This window comes from Balaenoptera physalus (genome assembly GCF_965194825.1).
Source record: "Balaenoptera physalus genome assembly, chromosome: 7".
In the NCBI taxonomy this organism is placed as follows: domain Eukaryota; kingdom Metazoa; phylum Chordata; class Mammalia; order Artiodactyla; family Balaenopteridae; genus Balaenoptera; species Balaenoptera physalus.
In genome coordinates, this window is record NC_138886.1 from 90118114 (window position 1) to 90132090 (window position 13977).

At 46.6% G+C, this 13977-nt stretch overlaps 1 protein-coding gene across 7 annotated transcripts in view; it reads left to right on the top strand.

Annotated features, from left to right (window-relative positions):
• Positions 1 to 13977, top strand: part of IPPK (inositol-pentakisphosphate 2-kinase) — a 56082-nt gene that overhangs the window by 24501 nt on the left and 17604 nt on the right. For 5 of the 7 annotated variants that reach the window (XM_082469737.1, XM_082469736.1, XM_082469740.1 and 2 more), the window contains 6 exons: positions 650 to 708; positions 1133 to 1205; positions 4693 to 4972; positions 6901 to 7051; positions 7795 to 7897; positions 13747 to 13842. In XM_082469737.1, coding sequence (XP_082325863.1) covers positions 650 to 708; positions 1133 to 1205; positions 4693 to 4972; positions 6901 to 7051; positions 7795 to 7897; positions 13747 to 13842 — 762 coding nt within the window. Of the gene's footprint in view, positions 1 to 649; positions 709 to 1132; positions 1206 to 4692; positions 4973 to 6900; positions 7052 to 7794; positions 7898 to 10306; positions 10873 to 13746; positions 13843 to 13977 lie in introns of those variants that run through there. The other 2 variants (XM_082469742.1, XM_082469738.1) reach the window with 2 other exon arrangements.

The following is a 13977-nucleotide window of genomic DNA, read 5'->3' on the forward strand; positions in this document are numbered from 1 at the left end:
CCTTGAATAAATATTGGTTATTTTGAGCTCTGCCTCTTTCTGTTAGTGGCTGCATATTATTTATTCATTCCTTCATTCAACATGTGGCTTGCTGTGTCCTGGCCCATACGAGCAGATGTCCTTTGATTTATTTAGTTGTTTCTAGGTCTTGCTGTCAAAGTTAGGTCGCAGTGAATCCTTGACCCAGCGATTCCTCATACATTTGCCAAATCAGGGGGCACGCACATTTAAAATTTTGATGGAAACCAGCAAGTTGCCTTTCAAAAGGTTGTACCAATTTATCTTCTCGCTGACAACATGAAATTGCTAGTTGGGTGCACCCTCCCCTTCCTGGATATTATAATTGTAAAGATTTGTTCATCTGATTACCAAAATTCAGCCATGTCATCTTATAAAGGTGCTTGCTGCCGCTTCTCTGCTCATGTGGAGGGGCTGGCAGCTACGTGAGGCTCTCAGAGGAGGGCCGAAATTTCCTGGGGTCACAGTCAAGCCCCCTGCCCCAGCTAGTGATGTGCACTTGGAGGTGGTGTCATCTGCTGGGCCCTTCAGCTGCCTTGGTCATCTCACAGTCACTTGGGCTGTTTTGTGTGTTAGAGTTGGAGTGCTCCCCCAATCCACCCATTGACACTATATGATGGTTTCTTAACAGGTAGCAACTGGGAAGTGGAAGCAGATAAGTAAATATTGTCCCCTCGATCTCTACTCAGGGTAAGCGAACACTTCTCCTTTGTCCCTAGTGCTGCCTTTCTTGGTGGGGGGTGGCATTCTGTGCAGTGGGGGGTGGGAGTGGGCCGCATTCTGTGAGGTGGGAGCTACTTGCCTGCAGATAGCCAGGGCCCTGGGCAGGGCCCAGGGTTCTTGCCTAGGGTCAGTGTTGCCTCCATAGGTTCCTGCAGATTACCCGTGGGAGCCAGTGGCTGGGGAGGTATTGCCAGAGGAAGGGGCAGAGAGCAGGGTGGGGATTAGGGGCAGGGATGGGGGTGCCTCTGTGAGGAGGGCTGGGGAGAATGCAGCTCCTTAATCTGCAAAGCTCAGAGACCTCGAGTGGCAGCTCTTGGGCATGTCCCCTGAGCCACGGGCAGGTGAATGCAAAGTCTGCTTTAATTCTGTCGATAATACTTTCTCTTTTTAGAAATAAACAGAGAATGTACTTTGCTTTGAAAAGCTTGTTACAGGAGGCACAGAACAACTTAAAGATCTTTAAGGTAAGAGCTGCTTCTGTCTTATGGCACTTTTAGGGTGGGGCCTATTGGTGTCTGAACTGAGCTGGATGAACCCGTGGTGCTTTGGTCCCTGACAGGGCTCTGTGACCTTGCAGGTGAGGGCATCTGGGCTGGGGCTGGCTTAGCATGATACTTTGGGTCCTTTTTCCAAGCCTCATTTCATGGGCATGTCATCCTGGGACTCCTGGGGTGTGTGACGGTGACTCCTTGACCACTGGGTGGCCTCGGGCTCCTTTGACACATAGACCCTGACTCTGGTTCTTGGAGAAAGATGGCCCTGACTGCGTCCCAGGAGTCCTGTGTGGTTGAGATGGGAGCAGGAGCTGGGGCAGGGCATCCTAGAGGGTGGCCACACCTGTGCCTTTCCTCCCGAGTAACTTAGGGAACTTGTAATTTGGGGATCTCCTTGTCAATTAGTGAGTTCTCAGAGTCCTGCATCCTGATCGTGGGAACGTTTCTGCCTGCAGAATATTCACCATGTGGCACTGGCACCTTCTGCTTCCTCATTGCCACCTGCTGCTGGCACCCTGACCAGACTTGCTGAGGCCCTGTGGTCCCCTGGCCTGCTGCTAGCAGGAGGAGGTGGAGAGGCTGAGGGACAGGAGTGTGGAGAGAGGGGGTGCGGGGAGAGGGGAGGAGGGCTGGCCCAGATCTGGAGGAGGGCTTGGTGTGGCCTGTGTTGGAAATGTGTCCCCTGGGATCCCCCTTGTCACCTCCTTTTCTGCTTACCACTGACTGCCCCCAGTCCTGGTTATCTTCTTATTAAGTATGACATATAAGCGAGAGTTTGTGACAGGCTCCAGGTTCACAGGCTCTGGATCTGTGTGGAGTAGCAGGGCTGTTGGGTCAGGACAGCGTTGTGCCCTCTGTGTCCTGCTCCGTGTGGATAGTGCTGTTCTGCACACTGGATGCCCTTCAGAAGTGGACTCAGAGAAGTTGGGAGGGAAGCCTATTCTTGCCTTGCTTCCCCCCATGGTTCAAAAATCTGGTCAGAGTGAATCAACTTTACCTTGTCTGCCTCCACCTTCCCAAATCTAGAAAAAGAGGAAATTTTAAAATCAGTTTTTATTTCTAAATCTTATAAAGACTTCAGGAATTGTATATTTAAATCCTAAAGATAAGTTCCCTTTCATCTGGGGATTTATTTGGAACCTATAATGAGGCTGGCATTTTGTCCTAAATGGACCCTTTTCTGACTGCCCCCGCCTAGGCTGGCCTGTCAGGCCCACACTTAAGCTGAGTGGTGAGTCTGGCTTGGCCCCTGGATGAGCTGACCTGTCCTGGGGCCTGGGACCTGGGACTGAGAACGCTGGCTATCTGCTGCTTCTGTTGAACTCAGCTTGAGGAAGAAAATCCAGAGGTTGAGATAATAGTTTCAAAAGAGATGGATTAAAAGAAGTGACATGGAATGGCTTTTTAAAATAATACCCGGAGCAAGTCAGTACATTATTGCAAGTGCCAGCACCTCTCAGGAGCAAGCTCTCTGGTTCTGAAACTCACGCCTTCCCTTGTTGTGAAGTTCCATGTGTGGAGAAGTTTCCTGGGCCACGGTCGGTGCTGCCACCGTGCTGTCTGTTGTTGGAGCCTTCTCCTTGTCTGTCTGAATGTTGTTCACAGACTCCATGTCTGTGGCTCTGTCCACTAATACTGGACACTTGTGAGATGTGGTGGGGGACATGCGGGGTTGTCACAGAGCCCAAGACGATAGCTGTCTGCCAAATGTCACATGAGGTGCTTGAGCAACCATATCTGTATATGTAAAATGCCCATCTACCTGGATTCCAGACATTGGGGAGAAGAGGCCTTCTATTGTCCAGGGGTCACTCAACTGCTTATGGGCCTGGAGGAGAGAGTTTCACGGTAGGCCAAGGCTGCCCCTGCACTGGACCACAAGCCAAACTCTGGCCCTACCTCCTGGTTGCAATGCATGTTGACTGGTTTTCGCTTGGTACTTCATCTTGGCCTGCTTTCCTCCTGGGAGCTCCTGCTTTTCCTTTGCCTGGCGTACCCTCTTCCCTCTGTAAGGCCATCTCAAGGGTCAGCATCTCTTGTTGGTTTCCCCTGGTCCTTTGGCCAGCAGTGGCATCAGTTGTGTTCCCATCTCCCTGGACACCCACATCTGTGAACTCTGATGGTGCTAACAGGGGGCTCCCAGGGGAGGCATCATGCTGCTGAATCCCAGGAACTTGCTGAGGGAGGAATGTCCAGTCCACACTTCTCACTGGATTGAATTGACCCCCATCTGCCACCTGGGGGCAGAGCAGGGATCGTCCTCATCATATTATCTACTACTGCATAACAGCCACTTATCATCTCACAGTTTTTGTGGCCAGGAATTAAGGAGCAACATAGCTGGTTCTGGCTCAGGGTCCCTCTTGAGGCTGCATCCCATCTGAAGGCTCAGCTGGGGCCAGGGCTCTGCTCCTAGGATGGCGCCACCACAGCCATTGGCAGAAGGCCTTAGTTCCTGGCCATGTGGGACTCCATGGGGCTGCTCAGTGCGGCTGCTATGATCTGAGAAGAGAGTCATCAGGACAGAAGCCACAGCATCCTTTATAACTTAATCTTGCTGGGGGTATGCTATTGCTCTGCTCGTATTCTGTCAGTCACACAGACCAAACCTCCACAGTGCAGAGAGGACTACAGAGTATGAGTGTTAAGGGATGGGGGCCATTGGGGACCTACCTGGAGGCTGCTGACCACACTGTCTCACAGACAATAGGGGCAAGGGATTCATCACTCCCCTGGGATTGGCTGATGCTCAGGGGTGTGGGGACCAGGATTCCCTTAGGGGTTTTCCTCCTAGATACCACAGACCCCTGTAAAAGTCACAGGGTTGCACCCACTGAGCATCCCTTCCTGTAGCCCTGGGAACATTGGTGCCATAAGGAGTTTCTTTGCTGAACTTGGTTTTAGAAGGCAGGATGGCCTCAAAGATGAAGATTTCTATACTAGTGATGCTGTTGGCCTTACCCACCCTGGCTGGAGCCTGGCTTAGTCTTTCGCAGAGGACAGAAGCCCTCTGGGATGCTGGCGGCCGATGTCCACACTGGCCGAGAAGTTTGCTCAGGGTCAGATGACACCATGTGTCCCTCAGTAGCACAGTAGTGTCACTTGGCCTCTTGAGTAACAGGCTAGGGCCTTTGGGAGTTTGTGCTTTGGGCCGAGTTTGCTTGAGGTTGCTAACATCCCAGGTGTTCTGGTCTGAGGGTTTGTATCTCAGGCCCAGGGCTCTGATCTTTGGTTCTTGAGAACTTTTCTCCTTTTTCATGTTCCAGTGGGATTTTTCTCTTGGTCAGTGACATGGTACATGAGGGTGGGTTTCCCCAGAGGGCTGCAGTATGCAGAGACCCCAAATGGGGGCATGTAAAATGTCTGGTCCTTTGGCCTGTCTAGTGGATGGGGACGGAGGTGTCTTCCTACCGGCCTGTTGGAGTTGATGTTTCCCTGTTTCTTTCCCTTCCTGAAGAATGGTGAGCTGATTTATGGTTGTAAAGATGCCCGCAGCCCTGTGGCTGACTGGAGTGAACTTGCACACCACCTGAAGCCATTCTTCTTCCCATCCAATGGCCTGGCCAGTGGGCCCCACTGCACAAGGGCCGTGATCAGGGAGCTGGTGCGTGTCATCACACGGGTGCTACTGAGTGGCTCGGACAAGGGCCGGGCGGGCACCCTCAGGTCGGGGCCTGGGCTGCGGGGCCCACCCGTCTGTGAAGCCAGCCCTTTCAGCAGGAGCCTGCGCTGCCAAGGTAGGCCTGGTGGGTGGGCTGGGTGCAGGGGGAGCAGAGCCTGTGGCATGGCCTGCGAGGGTCCTGCCTGGCCTCACGGAGCTTCTGTGGGAGCAGCCTCAGTCTCATCAGGGCTCCCCAAAGCTGGGCCTCCCTGTCTCTCAGCCCCAGGTGGGGATACTGCCTTTCTCATCTCTTATCTGGGTTTATAAGTTGCAGCATACATTTGGGCTATAGGGTTTTCCCTAAATATCATCCCACACATCTGTGCATCCTCTGTGGTTTGCTGAGTGTTTTCGCTACATTGTCCTGTTCCATCTCATTGCAACCCTGGGGATAGGTTTTCCTTGGCCTTTTTCTTAGATGGGGAGAATTGAGGCCCGGAATGTTGCAGTCCCACAGTGCAAGGCCCTTTAGGGCAGGTGGGTGGCCTCAGTGGGTGGCAGTTTGCAGACAAGTTGTGAACACAGACGTGAGGGACCTGTGGCTCTGGGTGCCTCCTACTCAAGTCCCCGTTCCTCACAGACTCGCTGTGGGCTGGCTTTGACTCAGTGGGCATCCAGACTTCAGGGTGATCTGGTGACTGATTTGGGTTTTTGCCATGAATGTTCATGGCCTCCTCGTTTGCCACCTTTGTCGTCTGCTGGCGGGCTCCACAACACACTCAAGTATGTGGCATGCGGAGCCATAGCCAGGAACTTATTTTGAGGGGCCAACTAGGAAGATTCAGATTATTCAGTTTTTGTGCTGATGATCCCTGTGGGTTCTTAGAGCCTCTGAGGATGGCCGTGGGGGTATGACATAGGAAGATGGTAGCCCTGCTCCTGCGTGGATTTTAGGTGCTACTGTTTTGCCACACAGCTTCCTAAGCACAAGTCACCCTTCTTCTGTCCCCCATTTCACATTTTTCTTAGTACAAATGAATTTTGTGGGTATTTTTCTTGTTGCAAAAGTGATACCTAGTCATTTCAGACAATTTTGGTAAACTTATGCCCATATTTGGGTACTTAACTGCTTTTAAGTAGATGGAATGTGTTTGGAAGGACACACAGATGGACACTGGTCTCCGAGGCACTGTTGACACCTGTGGACTTTTCTTCCAGACCTTCCCTGCGTATGTACACACACATAAACCTGACCCATGGGATGTGCAATGTGTTCTACATGCTATTTTGTAACCTGATGTTTTTGCCTGATTAGTATAAATCTGTATCTATATCAGCAATTGTATTTTTTGAAATTTTATTGACCATGAGGTAGATATTCCACTGTATGAATAGCCTATAATTTTAACAAATCCCTTCTAGCTGGGCCTATGCACTTTCACTCTGTCTTAATGACTGAGCATGTTTTGCCAGAGGTGGGGGAGGTCAGAGGTCACAGTGTCAGAACTGCACATGGCCACAGCTGCTCCCTGTGACTCGGAATATTTGTTTGTTCATAGGACGTGGCTGTTTCTTTGAAGGGTGGGATAAATGGGCTGGGACTCTGTCTCCCCAGCCCTCGAGGCCCCCGGTGCATGGCAGGGGCCCGAGAATGCTCGAGTGTGGAATGGACCTTGTTTCCGCACCATCCCTGCCATGACAGCTCCCTGCTCAGTGTGGCCACTCGTCTCTCAGCATGGACTGTGGCTCTGGGCTCCGCAGATGCAGTCTTGCAGTTTTGACGATGTCAACATGGTCGTTTTAAATTTTGTGCCTTGTCTTATTTAGACTGAGGTTCATCTCTCTAAACTCAGATCTGGGCTGGTGTGATGGAGGTTGAAGGATGTTGAGAGGAAGGAGAGGCACAGAGTGAGGTGTGGGTCACCTGCCTTTCTTTTGTGCCCGGTCCTGAACGTCCGCTTGTCCCAGCCCCAGCAGCTCCGTGAGGCAGGGTGCGGCCTGTGCCCGCCACCTTCTTTAGTCCTTGACAGTAAACCTCTCGTTTTCCCCTGATGTTCTTGGTAGGAAAAAACACCCCGGAGCGCTCAGGGTTACCGAAGGGCTGTCTTCTGTACAAAACCCTCCAGGTGCAGATGTTGGACCTGCTGGACATCGAAGGCCTCTACCCTCTATACCGGCGGGTTGAGCGGTACCTGGAGGAGTTTCCTGAGGAGAGGTGAGGCCCAGGTCCAGGGCTCCCCTGCCCTTTCTGGGCCCACATGGGGCCCCGAGCAGCCCTAAGGGCAAGATGGGGATGAGGGGAGCAGGTCGCCCCAGTGGGAGGACAACACTGGCCTCCCAGGAGGATGACTCACCCCAGCTACCTCCCTTCCCTGCCCCCAGATGCCAGGCTTGGCCCAGAGATTCAGTGCCATGTGAAGGAGGACCAGGGTCCTGTCAGATCTGTGGTCACTTGCCCATTTCTAGAAAGGAAAGCACATCTTGTGAACCTGACAACCCTGCATTAGGCAGTTCCATGTCCTGAGTTGGAGCTGAGCCTGCAGGGGGCAGTGCTGCTCCACAGCCAGTGAGCCACGCTTACCCAGCCGCCGCAGGGCTTTGGCCTTCAGGCACTGCCTTGTCCATCTCCTGGCCATCTTGATGGGGGTTGCTAGGGTCCACGCCTGTGGCATGTGGTGGAGGCTGGGGCCACTGCCCTGGTCTGGCTTCGCTTCCTCCCTAGCACCCCTTCACTAGCATCTCTTACCGGGACACCATTTGTCATAAACAAGAGACGTTCAGCCTTGGCTCTCCTGGTTCTGGTCTTGCAAGACGCTTCATAACGAAGTTTAGCATTAGGAAGAGATGAATCCATTAATGTTCTTTAAAACCAGATGAATGATTCTTAAACTGCTAACAGTTTAACAAACGATTTCCAGGCAGCTTTGTTATCCTGTTTTTTTGTGCTTTGTCCTTCAGAAAAACATTGCAAATAGATGGGCCTTATGATGAAGCATTTTACCAGAGGCTGCTTGATCTTTCCACTGAGGATGATGGCACTGTGGCTTTTGCACTGACAAAGGTGGGTAGATCCTTCCAGAAACACACTGTGTGCTTCTTAGGCTCTTAACACTAACTCGGGGTTTTCCTAAGAAGTGTTTCCCAGGACCTACCCCTGATGGTGAAAGCAGAAAAATTGGGGATTAAAAAAACGTGGCTAAAGTTTCCCCCAGATGGACTGGGCCGGGTGGTAATACGTTACTTTAGCTTCTAGGAAGCATTTCCCTTTGTTCACTTGGCTCCAGGCCACCCTGGGCCCAGCCCTCTCTCCACCCTCCCTGTACTGGGGTCCAGGACCTGAGGCCACTGCTCTGTGCTTCCTTCTTAGCAGCCTTAGAACAGGCTAGCGCCAACCATTCCTCTCCTTACAGCCCTCAGTGGGACTCTAGGCCCGGACCCTACCTGTGGTTGTGTGTGGCTGGCTTCCTTCCTCCCCATACCTCAGGCCAAGGGGCACCCTGGGAGAATCTCTGAGGGAAGAGGCCTGATCCTATTCTTTCCGGTTCTGTAAAATCGGAATTCAGGGGCTCCATGAACTTGGATAGGAAAAAAATTACATCTTTGTTTTCACTAACCTCTAATTGAAATTAGTGTTTCCTTCCATTACGAATGTGGCAACAAGCACTGTGTGGTCAGCAGGACCCCCAACTTTGCCTTTAAGAGAAATCAGACCTTTTAATTTCACACTGTAGTTGCTACAGATATCTCATGATATCTTTATATTCTTCACTCCTGAGATTTTGTTATGTAATACTACATAATATATTTGTTTTAAAAAATAGTTCGGTATTTGACATGGTCAAGCCTCTATTTTTTATTTTCTGCATTAAAAAATGTTATTCCGAGAGGGAGCCATAGGCTTCATTGGGCTGTCAAAGGTTTTGCTAAAACGGTTAAGGAACACTGTTCCAGTGGGAGCAAAGTGACAAAAAGGTAGGAACAAAACAGAGTGACCTCCTTCTCTACATCCTCTGGGCAGCTGCCCTGGAGCCCTTAGTTTAACTGTCCTGGTCCTGACAGTGTGTCTGTGGTTCTCACTTGTTAAGAGTCCTCACTCTTGTCTTTGGCTGGGTGCTCCCTCTTCTGCAGCTCTTGGGCTTTTGAGGAGGTCCCCTCCAAAGCCAAGGGCCCTGAGGGAATAAGCTGAGGTGCTTGGGGTTAGAGCTGTCCTCAAGGTGGGGAGAGACCCAAAAGGCAGCCTCTGTCAGAATAAAGTGACGGACTGCCCTGCATTGTCTGCAACTTGGGTACATTGATTTAGGAATAAGTATCAGTATTCCATTTTTATAGAGAAGAAGCATAGGACTTTACTTCCTTTTTTACACATTTCTATATTTTTCAAAATTGTAATAAATAAGCATGGATTACTTTTTAATTTTATTGCACGTTTTACACCTCATATGTAAACATAATCTTGTAAGAGATTCAAGCAATCATTACACAACTATCAGAATGACTAAAATAGTAACATTGAAATAACACTGAATGCTGGTGCAGAGAAACTAGATTTGCAGACCTAAACATGCATGTGCCCTGTAACCCAGCACCTGCACTCCTGGGCATTTGTCACAGAGAAGGGAAGACTCAGGCTCACCCAAAACCCTGTACAGGAGTGTTCATAGCAGCTTTATTTGTGATAGCTAGAAACTGGGCACAACTCAAGTGTCTGTCAACAGGTGGCCTACAACAGGTTATGTAAACTGGAACTGTTGAGCAGTAAGAAGGAATGAAATCTCAATACACACAACAATGTGGGTGAATCTTCAGAGAAATGTGCAGAGTGACAAAAGCCAATCCCAAAAGATCACACACTATGATTCTGTTTAAATGACATTCTTGAAATGACAAAGATGAATGGTTGCTGTGGGATGGGGAGGAGGTGGAAGGAAGGGGGTGTGATTATAAAAGGTCAACAAAGAGGGATCTTCTGGTGATGGAACTGCTCTGTATTTTAACTGTGGTGGTAGATGCATGAACCTACATGTGTGATAAAATACACATACACAACACACAGGACTACATGTAAAACTTGGGAGATTGGAATAAGATCATGGAGTGTATCAATGTCACTATCCTGGCTGTGATATTATACTATATAGTTTTGCAAGATGTCACCACTGGGGGAGACTGGGTAAAGGGCACTCAGGATCACCTGCATGTGAACCTACAATTATCTCAAAACAAATAATTTAATGAAAAAGATTCAAGCAGTGAGTATATTGTATAAAATGTAATGTTATTCCTGCCCAAGCAATAGGTGTCCACTGTTAACAGTATGTATCTTTTCAGAACTTCACACTAACACGCACACACACACTCACCATTTGGGGGATTATCCACATTATATGTATTCTTCACTAGCTTGCATTTAACCTAACATGGCTTGAAGTCTGTGTTGGAATATAAGGGTCTGCCTCTTTTTTTGTTTTAGGGATTTAGGTTCTGTTAGTTGGAATCTGAAGAAGGTGGATGTGAAGCTGAAGCTGGGGGAGCAGGTTGAGAATATTCCTAGGCCACAGACTATTAAAAGTTCTTTCACGAATGCTCTTTATCTAATTGAACTTTGTACCTCTGATGAAATGAGAGTGGTGCGAATATTGTATTTATTTCGAAGCTCAGGAAACTGCAGCCCAGCGTAATTCTTGCTTTTTGACTATTGTTTAGTATTCTGTAATGGAAGTCAGCAAACTTTTTCTATAAAGGGCCAGACACCACAGCTCTCATCCCAATCTAGAAAACTGATACTGGTGCACAGTGGCTTGGAATGGGCTGCAAGGGCCCATATGGTGACTGCTATGGGCAAGGCACAGGAGTCTTATCTGGAAGGTAGAGGAGGGTATATCCAGGGGGCCTGGTTTGGGGTTGACAAAATGTGTTTAGGGCTTCTTTCCAAGTTCTGCTTTTACATGATCTCTGGACCGCTAAACTGATGGTTCTCAGTCCTAGCAGATCCAACACTTTTTTCTAGCAAATACTGTAGCAAATACTATAGCAAATACTGTAGCAAATACTATAGCAAATACTGTAACTCCCCCTTTACTATCTTGAAATGAAATTCATAGATAATATAACCTACCTAAACACATCTTAACTGTAATATAGTTTTAACTGTAATATAAGAGGGGAGAAAAAAAAGGAAAGTATTTTGTCATAAAATAACATGTATTTAAATTAAAAAAAAAAAAGGCAGGGGTGGCAGACAGTAAATGCTTTAGGCTTTGGCCATCTGGTCTCTGTTGTAGCTACTCAGCTCTGCCATTATATCTCAGAAGTAGCCAGAGACAAATATAAAAGAGCATGGCTGTGTTCTAGTAAACCTTTATTTACAAAAACAGGTGGCAGGCTGGATTTTGCCCTTGGCCTGTAGTTTGCTGACTTCTGTTCACTTTTGCTTGTTAGTTTTTATATTCATTTTTTTCTCTGTTGTTTGGAAGTTAGACATTCTGCTACTGTCATTTTTCCGGTTACTTGTCCAATTTGACCATGCATATTTATAGACTAAAATTAATAATTTAACCCCCACTCCCACCCCAACACCTGCCACACAAACACATAATATTGGGTTGGCCAAAAAGTTCATCTGGGATACTTTAATTCCAGTTATCGCTCCCAACTTATATGCAGTTATTGTCATATAAGTTTTTGTCATATAACTTTTCTTGGGCGTATACCTAGTAGTGGAGCTGCTGGGTCAAGTGGTAACTTATGTTTAGCTTTTTCAGGAACTGCCAGACTGTTTTCCAAAATGGCTGTACTATTTTACATTCCCACCAGCAGTGTACAGGGGTCCAGTTTCTCCGTATCTTTTACAGCACTTGTTACCTGCCCTCTATTTGTCTTATTCTTTAAAAAAAAAAAAATCGCAATTTACAGTATTATTTTATACAGATGTTTGTTTAGATCTACCACGTTTACCCATATCTTTGCTTAACATTCTTACATCTCAGATCTTTCCTCTTTTTCCTATGAAAGTTTTATTGTGATATGTTACATACGATACAATTTACCTGCTTAAAGTATGCAATTTGGTGGTTTTTACTATATTCACAGATACGTGTAAGCAGCATCACAGTCAATTTTAGAACATTTTCATCACCTAAAAAAAATTCTGTATCCTTTAGCCATCATCTCCTTATCTCCTCATCCCCAACAGCCCTAAGCAGCTACTAATCTACTTTTTAAAAAATCAATTTATTTATTTTTGGCTGCATTGGGTCTTTGTTGCTGTGCGCAGGCTTTCTATAGTTGCGGCGAGCGGGGGCTACTCTTTGTTGTGGTGCGCGGGTTTCTCTTGCTGCGGATCACGGGCTCTAGGCGCGCGGGCTTCAGTATTTGTGGTGCGTGGGCTCAGTAGTTGTGGCTCTCAGGCTCTAGAGCGCAGGCTCAGTAGTTTTGGCGCACGGGCTTAGTTGCTTTGCAGCATGTGGGATCTTCCTGGACCAGGGCTAGAACCCATGTCCCCTGCATTGGCAGGCGGATTCTTAACCACTGCGCCACCAGGGAAGCCCCCTAATCTACTTTTTATCTCTATAGATTTGCCTATTCCAGATATTGCATATGAATGGAATCATTCAATAGATGGTCCTTTATGACTGGCTTCTTGCACTTTAGCATAATATTTGCAAGGTTCATGTGTATTGTAGCAGGTATCAATACTTCATTTCTTTTTATGACTGAATAATATTCCATTGTATAGATATACTGTATTTTGTTTATCCATTCATCAGTTTGATGAGCATTTGGGTTGTTTTCACTTTTTGGCTATCATGAATAATGTTGCTATAAATATTTGTGTATAATTTTTTGTGTGGACATATTTTTACTTTTCTTGGGCATATACCTAGGAGTGGAGCTCAGGAGCTCAGGAGTTTCAGGAACTGCCAGACTGTTTTCCAAATGGCTGTACCATTTTACATTCCCACCAGCAGTGTACAGGTTTCCAGTTTCTCCATATCTTTGACAACACTTGTTACCTGCCCTTTTGTTTAGCCATCCTGGTGGGTATGAAATGGTATCTCATTGTGGTTTTGATTTGTATTTCCATGAAGACTAAGAGCATTTTTTAATGTGCTTATTGCCCATTTGTATATTTTCTTTGGAGAAATATCTATTCAGGTCCTTGGATCACTTTTTAATTATGTTATTTGTTTCATTGTTGAGTTGTAGGGATTCTGTATATTGTGGATAGTAAGCCCTTATCAGATATATGATTTGCAAATATATTCTGTCAGAGAACTTTTCACTTTTTTGATAATGTTCTTTGTTGTAAAATATTTGCAATTTAAAAACTTTATTTGTTCATTTGAAATATAGTTGATGTACAATATTATGTTAGTTTCAGGTATACTACATAGTGATTTGACATTTGCGTACATTATGATATGATTACCATGATAAGTCTAGTAACCATCTGTCCCCATACACAAAAAAGTGTTTAATTTTGATGAGGTCCAGTTCGTCTGTGTTTTTCTTTTGTTGTTTGTGCTTTTGGTGTCATATCTAAGAATTCATTGCTAAATCCAAAGTCATGAATATTTTCCCCTGTTTCTTCAAAGAGTTTTAGCTCTTAAATTTAGTTCTTTGATCCATTTTGAGTTAATTTTTATATATGATTTCAGGTAGAGATCCAACTTCATTCTTTGTATGTGGATATTTAGTTGTCCCAGCACCATTTGTTGAAGAGACTATTTTTTCCCATAAATGTATGGGTTTATTTCTGGATAGTCAATTGTGTGCCATTGATATATATGTCTATACTTATGCTTGTACCCTGCCTTGATTACTGTTGCTTTTCAGTAAGTTTTGAAATTGTTCTTTTGCAAGATTGTTCTGGCTATTAGGAGCCCCTTGTAATTTCATTATGAATTTTAGAATCAGCTTGCCAAGTGCTACAAAGAAGCCAGCAGAGATTGTGATAGGGATTGTGGTGAATCTGCAGATTGCTTGCATATGGCCATCTTTATAATAGTAAGTCTTCCAGTTTGTTAACATGGGATGCTGTTCCATTTATTCAGATCTTTGTTTTTCTTTCAACAGTCTTTTCAGAGATACATTTTGTACTTTGTTAAGTTTATCCCTGAATGTTTTCTTTTTGCTGTTGTA